Consider the following 27,569-nt stretch of genomic DNA (forward strand, 5'->3'; position numbering starts at 1 on the left):
AATGATGTTATGATTGATTATTATTATTCCTAGACATTGCCTTACTAACCCATGCAGGATTAAGCAATTGAGTATCGCATCAACCAAGGCCAATCTGACCGAGGAAAGCAGACCACCCTGATCGAGCTAACATGCATTAGCCTCATGCCTTGACCGAGGAAAGCAGACCGAGCCAACACGCATCAGCGTCATGCCTTGACTGAGGAAAGTATGATGTAGTGCAGTATAGCTTGGTGCATCAATAGATATCATGGCGCATCTATTTTGGCGCATCAATGTTGCACCAAATTTAGGTGCATCGTGGCACATCAATGGTGCACCAGTTTTCATGTCCTAATAAAGAATCTTAAGCTGCTATCCTTGCAGTTAGGCTAAGGACATTTCTGGTAGAATGGATTCATTTAGCATAACACATTTATCACATTTAGCACATGTGTTTTAATATCTTAGTTACTTTGTTAAGTGATTACTTATATCACAAGTTATTATTGTGTTATGTATATAAGCATAAGACTTGTAACCTTTAATTCAATCAATGCAATGCAATACTTTCACATTATTTTCTCTTCTCCACAAATCACAAATCCTTTTAAAAAGATCATTAGTTGGATTATTTTTGTCTATGACATTTTTTAGTTGAGTGTAAATATTTATTACAATGTATATCATTTTTTTCTTTTTTTAGTTTTCATATGTCCTCTCCTTCTTAGTTTTTTTGGTTGAACCGGTTGGCCCATTTGAAGACTAAGATTGCTGAATTTATAAACCAGTCAAACTGGGACAAAATGGAAGTGTGGAGACATTTACAAGAAGGATTTAATATGTATATACTGACAGTGTAAGTGTTTTTTACACTGTTAGCCAATCATTCACCATTCATATGTTAACTATCGTTGACTCTCATACAAAAGTAATACAAATCAACGATGAGTGATGTACTAATAGTGTAAAAAAATTTACACTAACAATGCATAGATTTTAAACTCTTATAAGAAAACACATGCCTATGCTATATAAACTTGACAAGGTAAGACTCCATATTCTAAAAGCAATTTCATGTTTCAAACTGTGAAACCATACCCAACCTATCATAATAACGTACTCACCTTAAGTTAAAATAAAGAATTGTGTCTATAGAGATTTAGTCAAGCTCTTGCACATTTTCAATTCACATCATACTTTACATTATAATTTCTCTCACAATTAGCCTCGTGTTGTCTTTGTTAGTGTTGCAGCAATATTGTTGGTTCCCTCTCTTCATAATGCCTTTATCGATTCAATCACCAATATAACTTCAAAATATTGTTTTCTTTCGTCTTTCACTAAGTACTAGATACAATAAGTTTAGAGTACTCTTAGGTTGAAATAGTAAGGTTATATATTCCACACACTGATAACTTTTAGATTAAGATTTAATATGTATATATTTATAATGTAAGTGTTTTTTACACTATCAACAAATAATCTACCATTCCTATGTTAACCGACTCTCAACCAAAATTAATATAAATTAATGGTAAATGATGTGTTGACAATGTAAAAAACTTTACAATGACAGTGTATAAATTTTAAACTCTAAATTTAAGCTCTTGTAATGCCAAAATTAAGTTTATCAATAAATTCAAAATTATGGATTAAAATATTTTCTAAAAATTCTCATGATATACAAAGATAAGTTAGGTCTATCCACCAATAATAAAATGACAAATAAGTAACATTTTAATAAAAAAACATATATAATATTTAATAAAAGTCCAAATATGATAAATGACACATTTTTAATAAGGTGATAAGATAATTTATCTTGTCCATATAGAGAAATATACATTATTCTATCAAATCTGGTATATAATAAATAACATAGTACTTCAAGAGAAATGAGGGTAACAAATAAATAGCAATGAGGAAGTGGACCAATTGGTAGGTACACTTCTTACAAGGGCTTGAAGATTGGACCGTTGAGGGGTGATGCTCCGGGAGCAAATCTATTATCCCATAAATTATGTCACTTTATGTATCATGATTTATAATTGGTTGAAAAAATATATTTAAATTAAATTTTTAATAATTAATTATATTTTTGATCAATCAGAAACAATACTATGACAAAAACTGTTTTGGGACAGCAGATGTCCATTTGTGATGCTCCATTCGTATGAGCTAGCTTTACCTAGTATATCTGGTCTTTTCGATGCTTTCAATGATGCACATCTTCCCTTCTTTGTTTTGTTGTTTTAAAAACACACACTATAGCAAGTAAAAAGTAAAAACACAGTGCAACTAGACAACAAAACAACCCAACTGAAAAAGAACTTATCGTACTGTAACGGCTAGGAAAACATATGCATGTCTGGATCCTCCTCCACATGCACCTATAACACACTAATCAAATAAATGAAATAAACTACTATTATTATATTATATAATATTACAATTTGAGCAAATATCCTCTATATTAATGGAGAGACAACTATTATAAAAAAGAAAAGAAAAATAATATAATAAAACATGTTTATTTATATATATATATAATGGAATAACATTTTGTTAGTGAAAATCTAAAAAAATCAAGTATTTATCTCTCAATTAATCGAAATTATATTCTACTTACAATTTGCCCCATGATTTAGTCCAAAAACTCTTTGTCCCTATGTTTTTAACTTCGGCAATCTACCTCTTGTGCTTTGCACTGTTACTAAACTAACCCTTTTGAGTATTTTATATCCATCATCTAATTGACTAAATAATTTATATACAATATACATGTGTATTTATTTATGCTTTTATAAGGTGAGTATTTATATTCATTTTGCTTATTATTTATGAATGATTATTTAGTTATTATCAACAAAGATTCTCATGAAGACTAAAAGATCAATAGTTTGATTCCTAGAACAATACTTGTTAAGAGGGACAATCATACACTCCAAAATAGTTTAATTCTTTACCCAAAAGGCTGAAAAAATATCATTGGTAATACAAAAAAATGATTATTTAATTATTTACTCTCCGAGTTTATATTCATTTCACGGAAGTTATACACTGCTTATATTAGCTTTTAACACCATGTTATAACTTATTTTAGGTTTAATTTTTGGTCATGTTAAAGAATTAATTGATTTGATTCTCTGATTTAAGAAAAAAATTCATAGTGGTGATGTTTTTGAAAAAGTATAAGATCTAACATACGATTGCCATGGTTTGATTACGTGAAAGGGTATTAGGATGCAGCAAAACTCTAGAATTAAAATTTAAAACAAAACCATAGGACCATTATATCCCTATTATTAGCCATAATCATCATACATCTTGATTTTTTAGGTGTTCTAACTTAATTACATATTTATGTTAACCCCACTTAGAGTAACACTTAGAAGTTGAGAGTAACCCTTACATCCACAAAATAATACCGTTTAGATTTAACCGATCATACGTTGATCTAGTAGTATAAGGTTCTGTTAGATTCGTATGATGATTAAAAAGTCAAATGTTCGATTTTTGATAGCGACATTTGTTGGGATGAACTTCAACAAACCCAAAAAAAGATTAATTCTTTATTCTTAAGATGAGAGAATACAATTAATACCAAAAATATTTAAACCATAGTCTTGTTTAAAAGACTTTAGACCATTTAGTAATGTGTATTGCATTAACAAATTCCCCACATTTACACTCACGAAGAATTCAAAACTAAAGCATATAGGAGTAAATTGCCAAAATTAAAAACACAGGGGGGCAAAATATTTTTGAACTAAATGAGTGAACAAAGTATAATTTACTCTAAATAATCTAAAAAGCAATAGACATCATTTACTGTTATAGTTCCATTTTATTTAGCATTTCTTTGTTGCAGAAACAAGTATTAACTTTTTCCCCTATTAGTTTTATGGGTGAGACATGATTGATTCTACTGTACAAACATTCATCCCTTGTTGCAGAAACAAGTATTTTTTTTTATGAGTGAGGTGACTAATGATTGATTATATTTACAAACAAACTCACATTCAAGAATGGTATCATTATAATTAAAGAGAAAAAACAGTATATACTTATACAAGATAATATTTTTATACACTATTAAGGTATTATCTATAATTTATAGTTAATTATTATTGATCTTTTTTAAAAGTAGATCCTCATAATTAAAAATAATTAACAAATCCTCTAATACCATATGAGAAATTTGATATAAGTATGCAACATTACTAGATTAAAAAATAACCTACAAAACCGTTTACAATTAAACCAGTTGAAACAGTTAATATAATATTGTTTTCTTGATATTCTAGTATCCTAAAGTGAGTATACCTTTTTTATTAAATTTTTTAACCATAAATATTACTAAAGTGGAATTAAACCTTAATACTTAAGTAAGAAAATGTTAGTTTTGTGGTGTAATGTCCTATTGAATTCCAAAAATTGAATGTTCGATTTCAAGGAATGAAATTTGTTAGGAGGGATAACCACGAAACTCGAAATAAATTAGTTCTTTACTCAAAAAATTGAGAGAATAACCTATAATAAAAAACTCCCCTACTAAAATCAAATTTTGTTTTCTTGCCAAAAGAAAGTGATTCCCACTAACATCATTATATGTGCATTAAGGATGGATCTCAACTAATTATTTCCAAAAGCATAAACATCACAATTCACCAAAACTTTTGATACTAATAAAAAAGAGTATTACATATCAGCAAAGCATTTTGTATGCACAAAATAAAAATCCAACTGTTAACATCATAAAATCTAATTAATAAATGGTTAGCTTCAAATTTAGTATAAGAAAATATAAAAAGAGAAAAAAGTTGTATACTTGTTTCTTGGTTTTCCTTGTTTATATGCTTAGTTACATTGAAACTCCATCCATTAATGATTCTTTAGCCGTTTGATTTTTCTGACAACCTTTCCACGTGTGATTTCTGTCTAGATCTTGTAGCCTCTCTCTCTCTCTCATATATTCTCATACAGCTTTACCCCACTTTCATCTTTTTCATTTCATTCTTCTCTTTGCTTTCTTTTTTCTTCTATTTCCATTTCACACTCTTTTTCTCTCACATTATTGAGTTCTCTTCACAAAGCTTGGAATCTATGGCTCTGCATTTTCTTATGCTGCTACTTGTAGTGTCTGTTGTTGCAGCTGAAGAAGGTGAGTGGACAGTTTTGAACTCTTTGATCCTATGCTTTTTCTGTTGATGGGTAGTTCTAAGTAAATAGTTCATGTGTTCTCACTTTTTTTATAGTTATTCTTGCTCTTTGGTTTAGTACTTTAGTTTCTTGGGTAGCTTTCATTTATTTGAACTGCATGGTTCCTCTCAAGACTAAACCCAACCCATTGCTTGTGATGATTCCTTGCCACATTTTCTGTTGGATTTTGTGGTGTACTTGTTGGGAGTTAGAGTGATATTTGAGATTTAGTTAGTGTTAATGTTCAGACAAGGTTTTATGGGTATGATGTGGGTGAGTTAAATTATTGATTGATAAGTCTGCCAGCTGTTTTGTTGTTTTCCCAATTTTTTGCCACTTAAGTAATTTCTAAGAGCATGCATATTTTTATTGTTGCTTATTCTAAGACAATGTATGAATTTTATACATTTTCACTACATCATCTACCATCATATGTTTAATCATTATTTATCATTCAAATGAATGGTGAATGTGTACTATGTATAAATATCTGCACTTTAAAACTTTTTGCCAATAAATAATGGAGTACATGTAAGATAAAATGATAAAAAATTAGCTAGGCTTTTATTGGTTGATGATCTTGAATGTGGTCCACTTGTGGTATCAGATATATTAAATGGAGATGGATGGCTCTTTGGTCCTTCTATCCATACATTTATTGTCATTCTTCTCCACATTCATTGTCCTTTTATGCCTGTGTTTTCACATAATCTAACATCACTGTATTGGAATACAGTATGTATAGTATAGATATGAGGTGGTTTTATTGAAAATGTGTATATGTAATATTGGCAATGGAAATGTTATATATGGTATATAATATACTATTCATCACTTTTATAAAAAATATGCTACATTTTGTATAGAAAATTCAGAAGTTAAAAGTTAATGATTACATGTATGTTTTAAATTCTCAGAGATTTAATTTTAATGTATATTTGTTCCTTGCAGAACCATTTATTGGGGTGAATATTGGAACAGATCTCTCAGATATGCCACACCCTACTCAAGTAGTGGCACTACTTAAAGCCCAGAAAATTCAACATGTTAGATTGTTTGATGCTGACCAAGCTATGCTCATTGCACTTGCTAAAACAGGTATTGAAGTTGTTGTAACTGTCCCGAATGACGAGCTCTTAGCAATTGGTCAATCGAATTCCACCGCTGCCAATTGGGTTTCCCACAATGTAGTAGCACATTATCCTGCCACCAATATCACAGCCATATGTGTTGGTTCCGAGGTTTTAACTACTCTCCCGAATGCAGCTAAAGTACTTGTCAATGCTATTAAGTACATCCATTCGGCGCTCGTTGCATCCAATCTAGATCGCCAAGTTAAAGTTTCAACACCCCTTTCCTCTTCCATCATCCTTGATTCATTTCCACCTTCTCAGGCTTTCTTTAACCGCTCGCTGAATTCCGTTTTAGTCCCAATGCTTGATTTCCTACAGTCAAGTGGCTCGTATCTCATGCTCAATGTTTACCCTTACTATGATTATATGCAATCAAATGGTGTCATTCCATTAGATTATGCACTTTTCAAACCACTCCCTCCGAATAAAGAAGCTGTTGATTCTAATACCCTTCTCCATTACACCAATGTCTTTGATGCTATGGTTGATGCAGCATATTTTGCCATGGCTTTTCTAAATTACACCAACATTCCTGTAGTCGTAACTGAGTCAGGGTGGCCCTCAAAAGGTGACAGTAACGAGCCAGATGCAACGGTAGATAATGCTAATACATACAACAGCAATCTGATTAAGCATGTTCTGAACAAAACTGGAACTCCTAAACATCCTGGAATTGCTGTTAGTACTTATATGTATGAGCTCTACAACGAGGATACCAAGGCCGGGCCATTGTCAGAGAAAAACTGGGGACTTTTCGATTCGAATGGTGAACCTATTTACATTTTACGTTTGACGGGTTCGGGAGCAACCTTAGCAAATGATACCAGCAATTCAACTTTCTGCATTGCTAAGGATGGCGCTGACCCGAAGATGCTGCAGGCCGCACTAGATTGGGCATGTGGACCTGGCAAAGTGGAATGCTCTCTATTGTTGCAAGGACAACCATGCTATGAACCGGACAATGTGATTGCACACGCAAATTATGCTTTTGACAGTTACTATCATAAGATGGGAAAGACTCCTGATTCATGCGACTTCAATGGAGTGGCTACAATCTCCTCCACAGATCCAAGTAAATTACTATATTGATTATCTTGTCATTTTTGTTTTTGTAATGTCTACTAATGGATAATGGGATAATGAACAATTTTTTTAATGTTGCAGGTCATGGTTCTTGTATATTTCCAGGAAGGTAATGCAATTTTTCTTTGATTCATTTTCATTATCCATGTTTGTTTGTGTCAATAGTATAGCTTACAAGTAGTGTTTGGTTTGTGAATATGTGCAGTCTTGGCAAAAATGGCACCTTGGCAAACTTCACAGCACCATCAATGAATTCTACAAATTCAGATTCTTCAGCCTACAACCTCCAAAAATGTGAATTGAGAATTAGAAGCCTTCTAATGGTCTTAGGGTTTATATTATGTGGAGTAGTTTTGTTATAAAGTGGTATAAACCAGAACACATGTTGCACATTCAAAATTTTTGTGGTAGATGATGTATATTGTTCATTTTGGTCCATTCAATTTACAAAAACTAGCTAAGTGCTTGGACTGAATGTGGCTCATTGAATCATCATTATTATTATCATTAGCTGAGTGTTTTGTGTATGAGGAAGAGATGAATGAATATAAGACCAGAGAGAATTTAGCAAGACAATGTTTGAACAATAGCATCCTCAACATAAGAAAACAAAAGCTTTAAATGTGCATAGCCTCAGCATGATAGGTCTCCAATTCCTTGTCAAGTTCCTCAGCTGACTTCTCAACACCATCTTTTCTCCCATGACCTTGGCCTCGGCCTCCACCCCTGCCACGTCCATTGCCTTGACCGCGTCCAATCCCACCACTCCGATGCCTTGCATCTTCATTGGTTTTCCATCCAAAAGTACATTATTATATCGTTTAAGAGCAGCAAATGCATCACTTCTTCTAGTATAAACAACTTCAGCTGAACCCTGTAATCCAGTACAGGATTAAAAATCCAAACAATAAGAAAAATGACATCCACATTGTTGAAAAGATAAGATGCATAAAGCATAACTACTAAACAGTACTTCTGTAACATATATCTTCCCCAGTGTTAATATACTTTGACATTAATCTAGAAAAATCAATCTTGCTCAACATGACCTTTAAACAATTCCATGTATTAACCCTTATAACCATGAATCTTAAATAAAAAAAATAAAAAACCAATTTTCCAAATCTAAGATTCATGACTCCATGTTAAACCATGTAATAAAGTATACATATTCAACAGAATAACATAAGATTCAATCATTTAACAATTACATGTGAAATATTCGAATCAAAGGCATTAACTTGTTATGTATCCAAAATCATAAGTCTCAAGTTTAACTAATTAAACATTCATATCATATTGTCTAGTAGCTTAAAAACATAAATTACCATTTCCAATCTCTAATCATCTTCTCCAAAATCAACATCATCCTCGCATAGTTCCTCCTCCTACAAGCACCAAGCAGAAAGCCATGGTGGATGCTTCTTCTGTTGGAGACAACAGATTATAGGAAGGAGTAAGACCATAGAGACAAAGTTTCAATTATCAAAAGAGCTGTTAAGTAATCTTACAAAATAAGGTGAATTTAGAAGTTGGATGATTATATTATGAATTAGAAGGCTTTTTTTGGCATGTCCCTCGATTTGTCTAAAGAAAAAAATCCAAAAGGGGGGAATCGAGACACTTTTCCAGTCATGTAGGGTATCAGCTAAATCCAGTCATGGCCCAGGCAGAAATTATTTGTTCAGGAAATAAGACCTAAACTGATAGGAAACAAAACTAATCAAGAACATGAACCAATAAAACTGGACCAATGGTAAATAATACAAAGTGCAATACTTACACTTGGATGTCCATTTTTATTATAATGAACTGCATAGCGCTTCAAATCTCCAATCTCAGAGAAAAGTTCCTGAGTTGCAAATTAAGTTTCAAGAGAACATTAGTAAAGGTTGACCAGAAAAAGAGAGTAAGAAGAAAGTATTGACATGATATGTACCCTTATGTCTTCATTAGTCACTCCATGGTCCAAGTTCGAGACATACAATTTCGTGCCAACTTCTATTCCTTGGATCCCTGCAGCTCTGAGGCTATCCTCAAACAAATCATGTTGCAATGGAAAAGACCTAGTTCTGCGAATAGACTGGAAAAAGGGAACATAATAAATTCCAGAGTGGCAAAAGAACATGTCAGATTAGATAATCATCATTCTTCAAATTCAGACAGAGAGCATAAAAATGTCCCTTAAAAGTAAAACACAATAAAATAAATGTAGCCACAGTTATATATGGAAGAACATAAGTCAAACATAAAAATTTCCGGCAAGGGATGGTAAGCAGAAGAACTCAACCAACTAAACATGAAATTGTATTATGCTACAAATGCAATCTCCAGTTCTGACGTAAGCGAAGGAAGGTCTTTTGCAAAATACCATGAAAAAGGAAGTAAACTGTATTCTGGCACTGTAGAACCCAACTTAGCAAAGAGGATCCTGCAAAACTTCCATCCACACACCCAATAATGAAGCATTAAAGTCATCTCATCTAAATCATATGGATTAGCATGGTTTAGAGAATTTAACCCCATTTATAGCTATATGGTTTTGGTGTTACTGGTAAGAGCTCCATTTAAAAACTCACTTTTATAATTTATAAAGCTCCTCCCATAATATGCTAGGAATCACTAAAGAACTCCTGCATACATCAGAGATCTGTAGCAAAGCCCCAAATACAAAAGCAAACAACTCTCTGGTGCATATTAATTGCAATGTTATTGAGGATGCAAAATGATTGAGCATGAGCTCCTCTTTTGGACAAATACTAATGCATAGTTTCCTCTTCATTTAATGTTTCTATATGCTGAATTCTCTCATGATTGGGAATTTTATAGTCATCCAGAATCTCAAGCACATGTATAAGCATCCACTCTTTTTGTGCTTGCCTTGGCAATGACATGAGACAAGGCCGAACATTAACCATAAGAGGACCGCTACGAACTGGACCAGTTGGTCTGCCACCACCAGGAATCCTGCCCTGCCCACGGCCAGGGTGGTCTCTACCACGTCCTCTACCTCTCCCTCTATCACTCCTATCCAAGCCCTATCATCAAGCGACATATCCAAGGAAGAAGCCGTTGTGCTTCCAATACAACAGAGAACAAAATTCTTCAACAAATTGTAATAATTTAACCCTGCAGAAATAAAGAAATGAAATTAGCTCCATTAGACCATTATAAACAATACAATATACCCCATGTCCTAGACAACATAACATGTACCATGTGCTTAACCAAGAACAACTATGTTTAGATTATGGTAATGTTGTTCATAAAATATTCAGCTGAACTTAAGAAATCATGTGGCCTAATCTGTAACTTTAAACAGACTGCACCTAAAAATGGAACACCAGTCTTAGTTTAACAACCCCAAAACAAGGTAGGATCCCAAATCTACGACCTAGCAGACATTGATCTAGTGGTAAGAAATCCTTCTGAATTTTTACACGCTCATAAGCACATTTTCAATATTAACATAAAACTTAATGATTTTTTTATATATAATACCCCTGTTAACACTAGTCATTGTTAAACAACTAATAAATAATACAAGACAAGATAAAAGGGATAAATAGTACAATGAAATGCAATATCTAAAAGGAGACTCGGATTCACAATAAATCAACAAACTTCCAAAAGAAGATAGCCATATAAAAACCACAATTTATTCAGTATATCAATCATTACAACACAATTTCCAAAAACAGTGGCATAATAAAATTCAAACGAAGGAAAAGTTTAATTAATAGCCATTTTCTCAAACCTGAAGCGGAAAACCCCAAATTTATGAACAAACCCCAAAAAAAAAACAAAGAGGAAATGTAATAATTAAAAATTAAAACCAGGGATTGATAATTGAATTGTTATAGAGAGCATAGATATATGAAAATACCTGGAAAATATAAGAAAACGAGGGGTTACAATGAAGAAGGAAAATCTAGAATCAAAATGGAAATAGATCGATCGAGATAGAAAATGTATTTGGGGGCAAACCCTTCAAGCAAGAGGAGAAGAAAAGAATATTATTTTATAGTTTCGATGGAAGCAGAGACGAAAAATCCAAGCTTTTTCGTGGGATTTGGGGGTTAGGGTTAGTTTCAACGACAGCGAAACATAGAAGCTAATTTGGGAAGGAGACACCTTTGAGGGGCATTTGTGTCTTTTTGCTTTGGAGGGCCCACTTTGGTAATTTTTTGCGTATATATGATAGTGATGAGTGGAGTTGCACGTAGCGTAGTAGAAAACCAAGAGATTCTAGAATTTAAGCGCTTCCAAGTTCTGTTCCCTTTTCCTTCTTCTCTCACAAGAAAAAAATGCCGCGCAAAGTTTCCCAGCGGAAGAAGAAATCTTCAACCTCAGGTTCTTTTATATATATCTATATATGTATGTATACATGTGTATATATATATATATGTATGTATGTAACAATGTATGTGTACTTCAATGTTGCTTCTTTTTTATGTATGCAATATATAGATTATAGGATGCTGCTTCTTTTTTGTTTTTGTAGCAAAGTTTGAAAGTGAAGATGAAGTGATTTTTCTGAGTCTACTCATTCCACTGGCCATTTTTGTTAGTGATGCATTGAAACATGTTGAAGGGTAGAGTAGGATAAAAAAAAGTTTCTTATTTTACTAACTGTTCCTCTGGTTCTTGGTTGGATGGTTACAATTTTGTTATTGGCAGTTTAAATTTTGATTTTTTAGGGCTGAAACTGTAACATGGAGATAATAGTTTTTGGTTGGCTTGTTTTTAATTTGTAGTTGAGTATATGTATACAACTTAGTATATGTTTTTGGCCTAAATTCTAATTTTCTTACATTGTTATGGTATTGGGTATTTACTGTTAATATTCTAAATTGTAGAAAATGAGATGGGAGCCCCAAACAACTCAGAAGGTGAGGGCAAATTTCATTGTTTCAATCACTTCATGATAATAGTTTGATGTTATCATTTCCAACAATTATTACTGAGAACAATCATTTTACTCATTGGTGCTCTTTTTCTATACTTGATTTCAGGAACACTGACTGAAATATCTTGTCAGGCTGTGGGAAATCTTTTACGGCGTGCTAATAAAGGTGCCACATCCAAGAAAAAGGCAATGGTTGGTCCTCTTAACTTGTTCTTGATCTATTGTTGCTTGTTCATAATTTTTGTCGTGTACCTCTTTTGGTACTAAGTTACATGGTTTAACGACATACTCAGAGTTTCAACTTTGAAGTTGTGTAACCATGATGGGAATCAAATTCTAAGTGTCTGAATGACTGAATTTCTAAAGCATTCTGTTCTGATCGTATAGCCAGAGTTTCAGCCAGAACATAATGGAACTGAAATCTTGGAACCAATTCCCCAACCAAAGACTTCAGAGGCTGGACATTGCAGTAGAAATCCCATCGGAGATGCTTCTGCAGAGGAGAAATGTGGTAATGTAAGTTTAGACAAGGGATACTTGGACAGTAAGGAAGAACTAGATGACTCAGATTGGGAAGATGGTACAGTTCCCAAGGATGATCACCGTATGACTATTGAATTGAATGTGACCCCTGATTCAGCTGTAAAGAAGCAAAGTCACCGAGCTTCTGCCAAGGATAAGGTCAATTACAAGCTTGAGACTGTAGTGAAGTTGGCTTTAATATCAATAATTTTTAGCCACTTGCTAAACCTGAAAGTATATTAGTAAATTTTCAGGACTTGGCTGAACTTGTGCACAAGGTTCATTTGCTTTGTTTACTTGCTCGTGGAAGATTAGTAGACATTGCTTGTGATGATCCTCTTATTCAGGTGAATTCTTGTTAATTTTTTATTTTATAATGGATAACTATTCATTTAAATATAACAATAATTTTATATTGGTAATGTTATTTGTTATTATATACAACTATAAAAATACACCATGTTTGTATTATCACGACCCTCTCTTTATGATAATTAGTATTGTGAGTTTCTTATCTGATTTTATTTGTTGTATTTTTTAAATCAGTTGTTAATATAGGGCTTTCTTAAAGATGTGTTTGGATTTGTATGTGTACTTTAAATGTTTTATCTTCTTTCACCGAGATCGTGCATTATGCAAATTTTCCTGATTTGGTTTCTTTGATCAAATTTTGAAGTTTTCTTTTCACTTAAGAATTGTTTGTCAAGTTGAGCATTTCTTTATCATGGCAGGCTTCTATGCTTTCTCTACTTCCAGCGCACTTGGTCCAGCTACTAAATGTCACAAAACTCACTTCAAAAGCTCTACATCCTTTAGTGTCATGGGTATGGTTTGATTTAACTTGTAAACATTTATTTTGTTGCATTTAGTTGGCAGTCTTGGATAGATACATGCTATATCACCTTGCTATATCTTGTTTTATTCCTTGTGTGTGACACCTGCAGTTCCATGATAACTTCCATGTTAGAAGTACAAATGCTGGAAAGCCAGTGTGCTTTGCTTTGGCGTCAGCATTAGAATCACGTGAGGGTAGCCCTGAAGAGGTAGATCTCTTTTTTGTAGAGCCATGTTGTTTCTATATTTACTTCTTGATTATATACTTCGCTATACTTTTAGTTTCTCCTTTCCTAAGGGTTACATATATTGCAATATGATTAACCAAGCATATAACACATTAGATAGGATTATTTTTTAGTGTCCCTCCGGTTTTCTGCTCCTAGTCTCTTTAGAGGTGTGTACTTTGTTAGATACGCAGAGAGTGACATGCTTGGCATATCATAGTTTTTAGTTGTGTTTTGTTATCTTCTTGTGAGGATGTCTCTTATCTCTTTCTCTGTCTGTTATCTTATTCCTTAATAAAATTTCTTTTTCCGAGCAAAAGGGGGAAAAAGAACCTAACCTAAAGTAGTAGTAAAATACAGATTCTTTAGACTGGGTTGATTGTATTATCTGTATAGTTTATATAAATGCTTAGTTCTATGAGTATAATTTACAGAGAGTTTTTGTTGCAGATTGCAGCTTTATCAGTGGCACTATTCAGAGCTTTAAATCTTACAGCCAGGTATTGTAAGTGACATGTTATATTTTTTTGTATATCATAATTACTTTTATTATATTGGTTCTGATGCTTCTAGGTCTGAAATCTTTTGTACATTCAATGCTTAAAGAGCAAGGTTCATCTCTAGCTTTTTCTCTTTGATAGAAAATTCTAGTTAGGGTATCATATAATTTATATTGTTGGTTTCCAACTGATGAAGCAATAACTGAGAAATTGGTTTCAATGAATTATTCACTCCGAATCCGTTCATGTCTTTAAGTGAGTGAAACTGTTGCCGCATCATCCACATTTTCCTTCAATTTCTGTAAACACACTACAACTGTGACTAGAATGCAATTTAAACCAATTGGAATTGGGAGTGATAATATGTTAAGACAAATGTTCCATATAATTAGATGAGTTTTAAAATGGAAAGATAACAATAGGAATAAAACTACTACTATATCTTGGCCTCCACAGTAACTTGTAGATGAGTGAAGTTCCAATTCCTTGTATTTAGGCAAGTCTTGTGTACCTTTGAAGAAGGCAACTGAATGAAATAAGGAAAAAGAAAATATAGGTGTGTCAATAATATTTTCTAGAATACCAATTCAAAACCAATAATCTTCATTTTTATTACTCAGGTATATAGGATTTGGATGAATTTAATCTCTTTTGATGAAGCAAACGTGTGGAGTTAAATTTATAATTGAAAGCATTTTTCAGGTTTGTATCCATTTTGGATGCTGCCTCTCTTAAACCAGATCAATCCTGTAGACCAGATGCTAGTGGATCTAGCAAGGGGATATTTAATACTTCAACACCCATGGTGGCAAAGCTAAGATTGGATTTTAAGTCACCGAAAAAATCATTATCTTCTCATGATATAGATAAAGTATGTGAGAGTTCTCTTGGCCGTTCGCGGAAAAGTAAGAAATGCAGTACAACAAGCCACATGGCTCAGTCTGGAGATCCTCCCATTTCCGAGGACTCGAATGTCAGTATCACCAAGTCACAAACTTCTGAGACACAAGATAATGATCCGGAATCATGTCTCGCTGACAAATCTCATAAATCAAAGAGAAAAGGAGACGTTGAATATGAGATGCAGTTGCAAATGGCACTCGCTGCTACAGCGGTTGGATGTCTGGAGAGTAAAATGGAGTCAGGTGCAAATGCTGATGAAGAAAATTTTTCTTGTCCATCAAAAAGAGTGAAAAGAGTTGTAAGTGCAGATACTTCAACCTCTTCCCAAGTAATTTCTACTGCAGTTGGATCAATGAAAGTAGGATCTCCTCTGTATTGGGCAGAAGTATATTGCAGTGAAGAAAATTTGACAGGAAAGTGGGTACATATTGATGCTGTGAATTTGATTATTGATGGAGAAGATAAGGTTGAATCTATGGTAGCTGCATGCAAAACATCTTTGAGATATGTTGTTGCTTTTGGTGGGCGCGGGGCGAAAGATGTGACCCGCAGGTTAGATTTTATCTCCTTCTTATATGTTCAGCATGAATGCAATGATATGATAGTTTTGCAGCTTTTTAAACACTAATCATAATCTTGATAGCTCTGCACAAACAAACCATCAACTTTTTTACTGATGAAGTTGCCATTATATTTATTTTTGGAAATTTCTCATATTAAAATAAATTATTTGTGTTTTTCTGAGGCTAAAATACTATAGTGGCACAAAGTGACAAAACCCAAAGAATACATATTGGACCTAAACAAAAATGCAAAACATGTAAATTTTTGAAATGAACAAGCATCACAGGATTAATTACAGTAATTAATGTGGTAATGCAACGCTATATTTTTCCACTATTCTGACCAACGTGAGAGAGGAACAGATGGGAAATGGGATGTACCTCTTATGACATAATGTTCATTAGATCAGAGACACAATGCACATGGAAAACCTTAGTTCTCTCCTAGAAGTAGGAAGGACTAAAGTTTAATAACTTGAGCACTTGAATTACTTTTTAAGAAGGAAAGGATAACATGGTCTCGATACACAATAATTTGTTACACTGGAATTATCTTAAGTATGAGTACTAGAGTTGCATAATAAGTATTATTTGTAGCATTTGCAGTCGAATTTAGCTTTTAGAATAGATAAGTGTTAACAAAACACAGTTGTAGCAAATGTGTTAGCTTCAGTAAGACTATAGTTACACTTGCATAGAGCTTTGTATCACTCCCTGAAGATGCTAGGGCATATTGACATGTTAGGTACTGTATGAAGTGGTACAAGATAGCATCACAGCGAGTTAGTTCCACATGGTGGGATTCAGTGTTGGCACCACTGAGAGATTTGGAGTCTGGGGCAAACGGTGGTGTGGTTCAGTTGAGACCAAACGAAAGCATTTCTACAGAATCAAACATGGGTCATTCTTTTGTCCCTACAAGGAGTTCTCTTGAAGATATTGAGTTGGAAACTAGGGCATTAACTGAGCCTCTTCCGACTAACCAGCAGGTAGTTTCTAAAGTAACCTTATAAACATGATGTTTGATATTGTAGATGGTGATATTTGTGTTATAGATAACATTTTTTTCCCTTTCCAGGCCTACAGAAGTCATCCGCTTTATGCCATTGAAAAGTGGCTTACGAAATATCAAATACTTCATCCAAAGGGTCCAATTCTGGGCGTTTGTTCAGGTCACCCGGTTTACCCTCGGACATGTGTGAAAACAGTTAAGACAAAGGAGAGATGGCTCCGAGAAGGGCTGCAAGTTAAAGCCGGTGAACATCCTGTGAAGGTCTCGTCTGGTTGACAGGGTTCAGTGTTCCCGACTTCATTGCATTTTTCTTATAATATGCACACATTATTGACTTTTTAAAATTATCCTTCCAGGAGATCAAACGTTCCATAAAGCCGCAGAAAGTACAAGATTCTGGAGCTGATGACTATGACTGCAGTAATTCAATGGAAAATAGTAAACTTTATGGGATGTGGCAACTGGAACCATTAAATCTGCCTCATGCTGTGAATGGGGTAGTTCCTAAGGTATTTTCTGTTATACTATGGGTGCTCTCTACATATAAGAAAAAATGTGGGTATGGAAGATTCTGTAATTGTGAAATTTCCTTTGTAAAGTATTCAACTGTTAACCCTTTGGAAAATTCCTAAATAGAACTTGAGTCTAGCCAGACAGATTTTGTCAAATGGATTTCTACTGCTACAGTGTACAAGTGTTCTGATTAAGACTGCATTTACTCTTAATTAGGATATTCCATGGACAGTGAGGTTGCAAAGGAAAATGTCAGAACCAATTCCCAACCAAGGCAACATTTTGCAAATTAGATTCACACAGCCCAAACCCCACCTACCAATTCATGACTGGCATTGTATCAAATTGTGGACCACGTCACTTGATGTGGCCACAATATTGTGGTGACTGCCTCAACTGCATCACCTCACAATTACAGTGTGATATCGAATCACAATGATGTGGCCGCATCAGGCCGCAACACAAGTGCATTTGGGAAGCATTAAATTCAAAAACATTTTTTAATCCGAGAAAAATCATGCTGCATTGCGTCACAGTAACCTCATGACTACAAAACTGATGACTGGTCCAATTTTTAAAACATTGCTTCATAAAACACCTGTGTTGTTGTGTGTTTATAAACATGCATATGAACTAGAAAATGCATATTTGTATATCTAAACATATTTGTAGTTGCTTGGTATATGAGATTATATTTCAGTTTTTCATATTACTGACAATTACATTTCCTATTTTATATTTAGAACGAACGTGGTCAGGTAGAAGTTTGGTCTGAGAAATGTCTTCCACCGGGTACTGTGCATTTGAGGTTTTCGAGGGCATTTTCTGTTGCCAAGAGGCTAGAAATTGATTACGCACCTGCTATGGTTGGTTTTGAATTTAAAAATGGCCGTTCATTTCCTGTCTATGATGGTATTGTGGTGTGTGCTGAGTTCAAAGATGTACTGCTAGAGGTAACTTTTTCTTGCTGAATGAATAATATTGTGGCAGATAAATGAACGTTTGACTTGTAAAGCGTTCTGTATGTTATCACAGCTTGGATTTGTTTACTGGGATTAGCATATTATTAATAAGGATTTACGTAATGTAGACCCTGAGATGGAAGCCTCGTGTACTGAGTCATCATTTTTCTCTCTAAAAAAGGGACTAAACTCGCATCTTTTTCACCCTTCCAGTAGTTGGTTATTTTTCATTTGCTTCTTATGTTAATGCTGGCATCGTGCTTTTATAGTTTCATTAAGTTTATCCTATTCTCTAACTTTAACTCCTTTCCCCAGGCATATGCAGAGGAAGACGAAAGACGACAGGCTGAAGAGAAGAGAAGGGATGAAGCACAAGCTCTTAGTCGATGGTATCAGCTTCTTTCATCTATCGTAACTCGTCAAAGGTTGAACAATCGTTACAACAACAATTTGTCATCAGAGATGTCAACTGATATCCAAGATAAGAACGAAAATGAGTCAAATGCCACAGTTTGTGCTGATAATGACAACAATCAGAGTCCGAAACACCATCAAGTGAACAAAAGTAACAAAAGTGGTACTGATCTCGATACTTCATTCGGTACTCCAGTAAAAGACCATGTGCATGTATTTTTGAAAGAGTACGAGACCTTTGATGAGGTAACCTCTCTATTGACAAAGAGATGCCAATGTGGCTTTTCTGTCCAAGTTGAAGAATTATAGCATTTATTATGCAACACTTTCAGTGTGTGATAGTAAAAGCAGTGAAAATTCTAGTCTGGGTTATTTGCAGTAGTTTTTAGGATCAGTATCATTGCTTTATTAGTGACTTAGGATAGATGTATTTAAGATATATTTTGTATGACCAAAAGCAAAACAGATTATCTTACTTCTAAGGCTCTAACAAGTTTCTAGATATGTAAATCTTAATTGTAGTCAAGTTTGACACTGGAATTTAGCAACACAGAAGCTAAGTCCACAGTCACTAGTCTAATCAAAGTTCATAATGTACATTTCTTTAAGCATGCCATGTTCTTTATTAGCTGAACTCCATTTGATTTGGTTAATATATCTTGTCTATGAAACTAAACTTTTTCTAACTTACATAGATGTTCCTCTAAAATTCATGGGAATAGTGTAACTTTATACAATCATGGTGTCATTTTTATTTGTTGTACATACCTTTTGTTTTTATTTACTTTTAAAAAAAAATCCTGTCTGCAATACAGGAGTGGTTTTAAACTTTTAATATATATTTTTCACATTAAAATAGCTTTCTATACCGATTATTTTCAAAAGTTGGTGTTATTATGATTTTATGTTGATGTCAAGAAAATATCCTAATGATCATGTCAAGAAAATAATCGTTTCCTCAAACTTTACTGTCCCTTCTTCTATCAACTAAATTTCATAGATAGTAAAATTTGAAAGCAATTATTCTATAGAAGTAGAGCTTATATCACAAATCAACTGAAAAACTGTTAACCATAAACAACCATAACTAACAAATAGACACATATTACACTTGATGATAGAGACCCATGATTTTGTTGAGGTTTCTAATGCCATTCTTTTAACAACCCATTCCCACCTACAACTTCTATACTTTCCCTTCCCCACCTAACAAAGGATAAGGAAATGAAAGATAAAAATAAAATTGACCAAATTTGATGTATTAAGAAGTGCATTTCTTAAATCCCACAATGGCTTAACTTAGGTAGTGAGATAAGAGACAACATGTTTTCTCATCTTGTCACTCTGAGGAGAACTTGCAAAACTTTGGCTGCATGTAGGTAGCTCAAACTCGGGAGAACATTTGTTGTCCTACATAGTCTGCCACTCCATATATCACTGACTGTGATCGGCCAGAAAATACTTAATTATTAAACTTTTAACTTGAATACATTTTTTCCAACTAATCACAACAAGTGTATATGGAATGACACACTTTTCGGGACGTCAAATTTTATCCCCCTCAAACTTACACCTTAAAATCTTAATTATGGACAGACTTTAACTTTGTAGTCTGCACCTAATTTTCCAATTTCACAAACCATGACATCACAACAGAAATCCCTCCCTCCATGGAGGAAAATTTCTAATCTTTTTGCAACAAAATTTGGTTACCATGCTTTGTGCATGATGCAGAATGAGAATAACTTCTCTTGAATCCAAAATGTGCTTATCCATCATGATCATTTCCAATAAAGCAATCTGCATTTAGTGACATGTGAAATATTTCAGTATTTTGGAACAGTGTTGCTATGAAACTAGGACAAATGAATGTCTATATAAAATTCATACCTTATGCGTATAGGTCTTTAGTTGTTTAATGCAACTTTACTCTAGTGGATCATTACCCAAGTTCTGAAGGCGGTGTTCAACGGTCTTTAGATCGCGAAGATGTTGCAAGATTTCTTGAAGCAGATCCACTCCCTTGTCTCCGTTCTGTACGGATCCTACACAATGCTTTAGAAACTCCCTATCTGTTTCAAGAGCTTGTAACCTCTCATAAACACGATCAACTTCCTCTTCAATCGATACCTTCATGCTATCCATTTCTTGTATATGAACTGAGTTTTGCATATCAGCTGATTCAGGTTCCAATTGTGTGTCAAATGAATTTGCTTCTTCTTCCCGAGCCTCGTTGTCGGCTGCATCTAAATATGGCAGCAGCCTCTTTGCCAAGGGACCCATTGTTCTTTTTGGAGAGTGTTTTTCATCCGAAAACCCATTAGGATACATATTGTCCTCTGGACTGCTAAAATTGCACTTCTCATTCAAGCCATTTTCATCATATGTCGAGGAATGCTCAATCAGGTTTATGTCATCAAGGAATTCCTCATTATCTTCCAAGCTAATAATCTTTTCCTCCAATGCTTTGAGCTGATCTAGAATGGATGCCCTCTCTTCCTCAAATTCCGCCAATGAATTATCAAGAACACTTATATGATTTACGCAGTCTAATGCCATATCCTCCAAATTGGAAACTGTATCCGCGGTTGTATTGTTGTGGCTATTTTCCTCACAGCAATTATCTTCGTCCCTTGTTTCGCGTTTAAGATCAATAGATAGCTCATGATCATCAGCGTAGTCTACATTGCTGCAAGAACAAGAACAAGGGTCTCTACTTCTTACACTCCCATCTTTCATTCTCTGCAACACCCTTAATCTCTCTTTTGATTCATAATCCATAACCTTTTGACGGTACTCTTCCAATTCCTTCTCGAGTTCTTGCTTCTCTTTCTCTCTTTTTACCATTAACTCGTTCAAAAGCTGTAAAGCTTCCTGATCATATTCTGCTTGCTCTTCCATCATTCTCTGGTATTGCAATGCTTCCATCTGCATCGCCGCCTTTTCTTCCTGAAGCCTTGTAATCATTGCCATTGTCTGGTTTGTAGCTATTGCAGATGCACTTCTCTCTTCTTCTAGTTCTTGATATGTAGCACCTAGAGCTGTTCGCTCTGCTTTCAATGCTGTTTTTAGCCGGTCAATTGTTAAAACCGGATCACCACATTCTACCTCACTTGCAACACTGCCATCCAGAGACTCCTCACCTCCTGATTCTCTTTTCTCAAAGAGCATCGATTTCTTATGCAGGCCATTTACAAACCTCGGAGTTTCAGGAAGTTTATCTTCTTCTGCTTCATAAGACTCCAAGCACTTGGACATTTGATAACTTTTTTCTTCAACAGAAATTGTTTCCTCAACCATTTCTGCATACTCATTATTGTTTGCACCTGTTTTATCTGGACCTGCATTGTTTCAGTTCAATTACAGTTCACACGTATCAAAACAGAAAGGAAATATCTGCATTTATTCTAGAACTAAGTGCCTTACAATTAGAGAAGAAGAACAGAAAATGTAATACCTACCGAGGTTATTATGAGCAATGAATTTACAAAAGGCACCGGGATCCTCAGTATCATCCTCACTTGTTGAAGATTGATCTTCTGCTATGCATTGACATGAGCTGGCCAGATCTTCAGAAGGAGTCAAATTTTCTGTTTTGGACAAAATTTCTTGTAATTATTGAAGTCATAAATGTCTGAAATATAATGATTTCGGAAGTAAAATATGCTGACCTAGTTTACCTGCATATGTTGATCACTATTAATGAACTACAGGACCAGGAAATATGAAACAACAATTGTAAATGGAACAATTTCGACTCTTATAATTCATGTACTTCATTGTACCTTGTGGTGTGTAAGCTGGTTTTTCAGTAGCTGATTCTACATTGTTGTCCCCATTGGATAAAATTGGAAAGTTGTTGAGATTATTCTGAGCAATGAATTCATCAAAAGCATTTTGAACTTCAATATCATCATCATCATTATCATCATCACTTGTTGAAGATTCATCTTCGTCTGTGCAATCACATAAGCCGACCGGTTCTTGAGATAGAGACAGATCGACTGCATGACCAAAAACATTAGATTTTTTAAGTAGACAGATCATTCAGTAGAACCATAATATTCCTTTTAGTTTGATGAGCTGACTTAAATAAAAAGGAATAGGAAACATGAGCAACACAAGTGTGAATAGATAAAGGTTCATAAATTCTAAAGATCATGTACTTGTACATCCTGCTGTGTTATATGGTTCTTCCATGTTTGTATCTATATTGTTGTCACCATTGGATAAACTTTCAGACTTGCTTAGATTATTCTGAGCAATGAATTCACCGAAGGCATTTTGGATTTCAGCATCATCACCACTTGATGAAGATCCATCTTCTTGTGTGCTTTCATAAAAGTAGACCGGCTCTTGAGATCGAGGCAGATCAACTGCATGAGAAATTTTTTTGATATTTTTTAGTCACAATAAACTTATTAACATCATACAACAGAAGCATGCTATGCATTTTGTTTTCATGTGCTGACTTTAGTAAAAAAGAAATAAGAAACTTGAAAAACACAAGTGTGAATAGATATAAGTTTCGGAAATTCTACAAATCATGCACTTTCGTTTACCTTGTTTATTATCTTGTTCTTCTAAGGCTGTGTCAAAATTGTTGTCCTCATTCGGCGAAATTTGAGCTTCTTCAGAAGTAATTCTTTGTGTCTGTACCTCAAGTACTGAACTCTGTCTTAACTCTTCAAAATCAAAAACTATAAAATTCGCCAAGCTTGTCATACTTGTATCCAAGCTTTCAAATTCTCTCATGCTCGTTTTCTCGGCATTGTTATCCATTTTGAGCAATGATGCCTCTTCTAAGATACTTAATTGTGCATCAATTGGTGACTTGGTAGCAAAAGTCTGAATCTTTTGCTCATTCTCCCCGAGATCCTCGTCTAATTTGCATGATGATTCAAAATTCATATAGGTAATAGAATCTATTAACGTTACAGGTGTCAAACGGTGAGTATCACAAACTACATAATCCTCAAAGTACATATTGATGAGTTCAAGTGATCTATCCTCCAACAACGAAGCCTCCGTAATCGAAGTATCAACCAATTGATGAATAAAATTGTCAGCACCACTTGGATCCAATTCTGTGATGATAAGATCATCTTTCTCTTCTTTTTCTGCATCCTTTCCATCTGAGTGCAAGTTTGAAAAAGAACTCGAACGATCCTCTGCTACCTCTCTAAGGATAAAACTCTCAATATCAGAAAATGTATGATGCTCATCTCTTATCCCTTCATCTTCATGATCATGATCTTCTCCATTTTTCTCTCTATCACCTTCTTTTTCATCATCTATTGATTCTACAATTAGGGACCCTTTGCTTGTAAAATTCTCATCCCCCCAAGAAGGATTCATTAACAAATAAGGTGGGTAAATCTGGCTGCTCAAGCTCTCATTGCAGCAAGAGCACTTTTTTATATTCTTACTCTCACCATTTTCATGACTCTCCCATGAGACAAAAGAAATCTTGTGTCTCTTTCCAAGGGAGTTTTCATGATGATTTGGCCTAGAGGCCAAGCAATCCACACACATGCTTTCTGTCTCCGTGAGCCTTCGATGATTTGAGCAGTAACCAAGCTTGGAAATCTCAGCTGCATGAGTCTCACACAGAAGATCCTTGAGTAAATTTGTGCTTTTTCCTGGCTGCAGGACTTGATCAACCCTTGAACACCAAAGGCATGGTGGTTTGAGGCCAACCGATTCGGCGAATTTTGTGATAAGATAACTGAACAAAGAGTTAAAAAGCAGGAGCACTATCAAGACCCATTCAAGAACTGCATACACTAGAATCACAACCATCTTGTTGTTGTTCCTACGCAACATGGTTGCAAACTTGTTGCCAGCCATGATGTTTGTTTTCACTTCCCCAACTTTGTTTTTCTTGTGTGAATTTGTACTTGACAGTGTAAGGGAATAAGAGAAACTGAGAATGAGGAAGAAAAGGAAAGAGGCCAAGACTCTAGAGTACAAAAAATAATACAAAACAGATTCAGAAGAAAAGGGTATAATTCTCAAGTTCTACACAACAACAAAAGCTGAGCATTTGGAAAAACAAAAGAAGCAGAAACTGAGAAACGTGCAAGTGATTCAGTCATTGTATGAGTAAATGTACCAATATTAATTATAGTACTTTTATTGGATAAAGTGGATCTCAGCAGTGACACTGATGATCATAATATTTCTTTATCTATGGTTGTTTCATGCACAACCCAACATGATAATTGCTTGGTAATTATTTTTGCATGTACACTTTCTTTCATCTATTGTAGCACAGCATATTGTGTTCCCATTTATGCTTCAAAATGAAAACATACTTAGTATTGGTGTTTTAATACAGTTGAAATACATCATAAAGTAACAAATAGTAAGAAAATAAAACTATTAAGCTGAAGAAAATACCTATAGCAACAATATGTGAAAGCTACAAAAAAAAATAAGGTTATTACAATGTTTTAAATTGCATTCAACAACTATAATTGTATTCATAATATTGTAGTTTTGGGAGTCTCCGACTATCTGAAACACATCGTGACCGCAATTGTGATCACATCGACCACATTTTCCTACAATAACCTCAAGGCCATCCCATCTTGGTTCAAGATACAACCATGCTATAGTAAAAAGCAAGAACAAAAAAGAAAAAAGTAAAAGAATTACTAAACAAAGGAAAGACAACCCTTGTTGTTCCATGAATTAGGATGGGACCACTCCACGCGCAAGATGGCCCTCACCACCAACCATCCATGAAAATAACTAGTAGGTCATACATATCTAACTTAGGCCCATTTTTAATAGCACTAATAGACATAGGCTTTTACCTCTCACATAAACTTCTATGGTTCATTATCTAATATATAATTTTTTTAAACTATATCCACTTGTTTTCTCCTTAATCCCACACCCTTTTAACTTTGCTATCATTGGTTTAAAGAAGTTTATGCTAAAGCTCTACATATTGATTGAAGTTTTTAATGGAAGTTACATATTTCCTATTTAAGTAATTATATATATATATAGAGATAGATATAGCTTTGAGAAAAAAATGCATGCAAAGTGTATGAGTTTTATACACTATTAGTACATCATCCACCATTAATGTTTAATCATTATTGACTCTTCAAAAAAAGTAATCCAAATGAATATTTAATGATATATTGACTGTATATAAATATTTACATCGACGAAACATAAATATTACACTCAATAAAGTGTATAAATATATTTATACTTGCATTATGTAGAGTGCATAATTAGGAATTGTGGGAGACTTGGGATTCTGTATTGAAAATTAAAAAGTGAAGGGCAAGAATGATGGAACAAAGGTGTAAACAGTGGTTGGAATGATGAAAAGGGTTAATAAGAAAGAAAAAGTGAGTTGAAAAGAGGGTAGGAATTGAATCAAAGCCTGAGACAGTGGTTTAAGGGCTTTAAAGATTGGAAATAATGTAATGTGGGGTCATGGTCTTCCCTCCAGCTTTTGCTTTTTAGGTATCAGCTTTTTTTTAGCTTTTAAAAAGTTCACTACTGGATTTAAGAAGCAAGGAGATGGTTAATGAAATAATCAAATCAAAACCTACTAATTGGTGACTTATTTAATGGAATTAAAGGAAGGTGATCATGGCATTAGGTTAGTGTCCTAGAGCATTTAGTTATAGGGGATGAAATGAGTTAGGATAGTTTTGTTTAAGGATTTAATATATATACACTATCAATTGTAAATGTTTTTTATACTGTCATTAAATTATCATTATTGAAAATTTAAATAAGTTATTCATTGATTCAGCATCAATATTTTACCTTGAGTGTGTCTAGCTGTATCCATCAATATTTTGGTTCAGCATAGTTATATAGTTTGAAAATTTAAATACGTTATTCATTCATTATGAAATCATGAACAATGATTATTTTCATTAAGGGAGAGGCAAGTGTCATTTTTTACTTATATTTTTAATGGCAAAAATGTGATTACATAATAAACAAAATGATAAAAGTGTTATTACATGTTGTTTTTTGTGTGACATTTGCTTCTCCATTAATGAAGAGGATCTTACTCTGAAATCACGAGTTCAAGTCCTACAAATAGTTTCTTCGCGAAATAACATCATGTGTATGGATATATAACTTCTCAACCCTATTAAATAAGAGTCTTGTGCAACTATACCGCTTCTTTTACTTAAATCTCGTGTAAACTTTACCTAATTACAAGTATCACTCCACAATAGACATGTGTGCTAGCATGCTTCCATGAAGGAAAATAAAAAGGGAGTTAGGAATGTGAGACTTTTTCATACTTTGAATATCTAAGAGCAACCAACCTTTGGAACAAAGACACTATTCATTGTAAAGGAAGGAGAATAGGGGGGGAGTTAGGAACAAAAGATTACATGAACTAAGGGTTAGTTTTGGAGTTAGATTTTGGAGGGGAAGGAAGGGAAAGGAAAGGCTTGGGAGTCATAAAATATACTTGTTAGATGACTCTCAAGTCTTCCATTTTCTTTATTTCCCCTCCAAAATCTAACTCTCAAACAAACCCTAAGGGTACATATATGTGTCATAGTGATAGAGACTAAAGACTAAAGATGGAAGGAATAGAGAATGGACAAAGAAAATAAAAGGAGATGAGAATTGAGAACCACAAAGTGAGTGTGTGGCCCTTTAGAACAAGGGTCTGTAATGGACAAAGAGAAGTGGATTGGACTCCACCTCATTCTAGATTCAGACATAGTTCATCAATTGCCATGTTTTGTTGGACAAAATGACACATCAACCATGTTCATTACACACCCTTGCATGATAAATTTGGCATT

The 27,569-nt window shown here is 34.1% G+C and overlaps 3 protein-coding genes and 1 pseudogene across 4 annotated transcripts; 2 read left to right on the forward strand and 2 right to left on the reverse strand.

The window, feature by feature from the left end:
• LOC109339748 (glucan endo-1,3-beta-glucosidase 2-like) lies at window positions 4,851–7,915 on the forward strand. The gene is made up of 4 exons (XM_019577262.1): window positions 4,851–5,146; window positions 6,136–7,389; window positions 7,482–7,509; window positions 7,606–7,915. Exons 1-4 carry the CDS (start codon window positions 5,089–5,091, stop codon window positions 7,760–7,762), a joined length of 1,497 nt encoding a protein of 498 aa, XP_019432807.1. The 5' UTR covers window positions 4,851–5,088; the 3' UTR covers window positions 7,763–7,915.
• LOC109328282 lies at window positions 7,995–10,920 on the reverse strand (annotated as a pseudogene).
• Window positions 10,936–19,179, forward strand: LOC109339743 (DNA repair protein RAD4). The gene is made up of 15 exons (XM_019577251.1): window positions 10,936–11,256; window positions 11,405–11,753; window positions 12,260–12,292; window positions 12,416–12,501; window positions 12,697–12,990; window positions 13,086–13,178; window positions 13,563–13,655; window positions 13,776–13,874; window positions 14,343–14,392; window positions 15,095–15,847; window positions 16,604–16,847; window positions 16,937–17,131; window positions 17,227–17,379; window positions 18,127–18,336; window positions 18,661–19,179. Exons 2-15 carry the CDS (start codon window positions 11,708–11,710, stop codon window positions 19,066–19,068), a joined length of 2,757 nt encoding a protein of 918 aa, XP_019432796.1. The 5' UTR covers window positions 10,936–11,256; window positions 11,405–11,707; the 3' UTR covers window positions 19,069–19,179.
• LOC109339757 (myosin-binding protein 3-like) lies at window positions 19,757–25,066 on the reverse strand. 2 transcript variants are annotated; one of them, XM_019577278.1, is made up of 7 exons: window positions 24,708–25,066; window positions 23,322–24,658; window positions 22,932–23,135; window positions 22,545–22,763; window positions 22,221–22,349; window positions 20,650–22,100; window positions 19,757–20,559 (listed from the first exon to the last, which is right to left on the reverse strand). In XM_019577278.1, the coding sequence occupies exons 2-6, from the start codon at window positions 24,607–24,609 to the stop codon at window positions 20,686–20,688; spliced, it is 3,255 nt and encodes a 1,084-aa protein (XP_019432823.1). In that variant the 5' UTR covers window positions 24,610–24,658; window positions 24,708–25,066; the 3' UTR covers window positions 19,757–20,559; window positions 20,650–20,685. The 2 variants fall into 2 exon arrangements, with proteins under 2 accessions (XP_019432823.1, XP_019432817.1); XM_019577272.1 differs by having other exon boundaries at window positions 23,322–25,066.

Source organism: Lupinus angustifolius, chromosome LG02, assembly GCF_001865875.1.
Source record: "Lupinus angustifolius cultivar Tanjil chromosome LG02, LupAngTanjil_v1.0, whole genome shotgun sequence".
Lineage (NCBI taxonomy): Eukaryota > Viridiplantae > Streptophyta > Magnoliopsida > Fabales > Fabaceae > Lupinus > Lupinus angustifolius.

Excerpts from the sequence above, each read along its gene's own strand:
- LOC109339743 (XM_019577251.1), top strand. The coding sequence starts at position 11,708 with ATGCCGCGCAAAGTTTCCCAGCGGAAGAAGAAATCTTCAACCTCAG. Across the intron at positions 11,754-12,259 it reads GAAGAAATCTTCAACCTCAG|AAAATGAGATGGGAGCCCCA; the intron begins GTTCTTTTATAT and ends TCTAAATTGTAG. Across the intron at positions 17,132-17,226 it reads CCGGTGAACATCCTGTGAAG|GAGATCAAACGTTCCATAAA; the intron begins GTCTCGTCTGGT and ends TTATCCTTCCAG.
- LOC109339748 (XM_019577262.1), top strand. The coding sequence starts at position 5,089 with ATGGCTCTGCATTTTCTTATGCTGCTACTTGTAGTGTCTGTTGTTGCA. Across the intron at positions 7,390-7,481 it reads AATCTCCTCCACAGATCCAA|GTCATGGTTCTTGTATATTT; the intron begins GTAAATTACTAT and ends TTAATGTTGCAG. Across the intron at positions 7,510-7,605 it reads TCTTGTATATTTCCAGGAAG|TCTTGGCAAAAATGGCACCT; the intron begins GTAATGCAATTT and ends GAATATGTGCAG.
- LOC109339757 (XM_019577278.1), bottom strand. The coding sequence starts at position 24,609 with ATGGCTGGCAACAAGTTTGCAACCATGTTGCGTAGGAACAACAACAAG. Across the intron at positions 23,136-23,321 it reads AGAACAAGATAATAAACAAG|TTGATCTGCCTCGATCTCAA; the intron begins GTAAACGAAAGT and ends TTTCTCATGCAG. Across the intron at positions 22,101-22,220 it reads CATTGCTCATAATAACCTCG|GTCCAGATAAAACAGGTGCA; the intron begins GTAGGTATTACA and ends GAAACAATGCAG.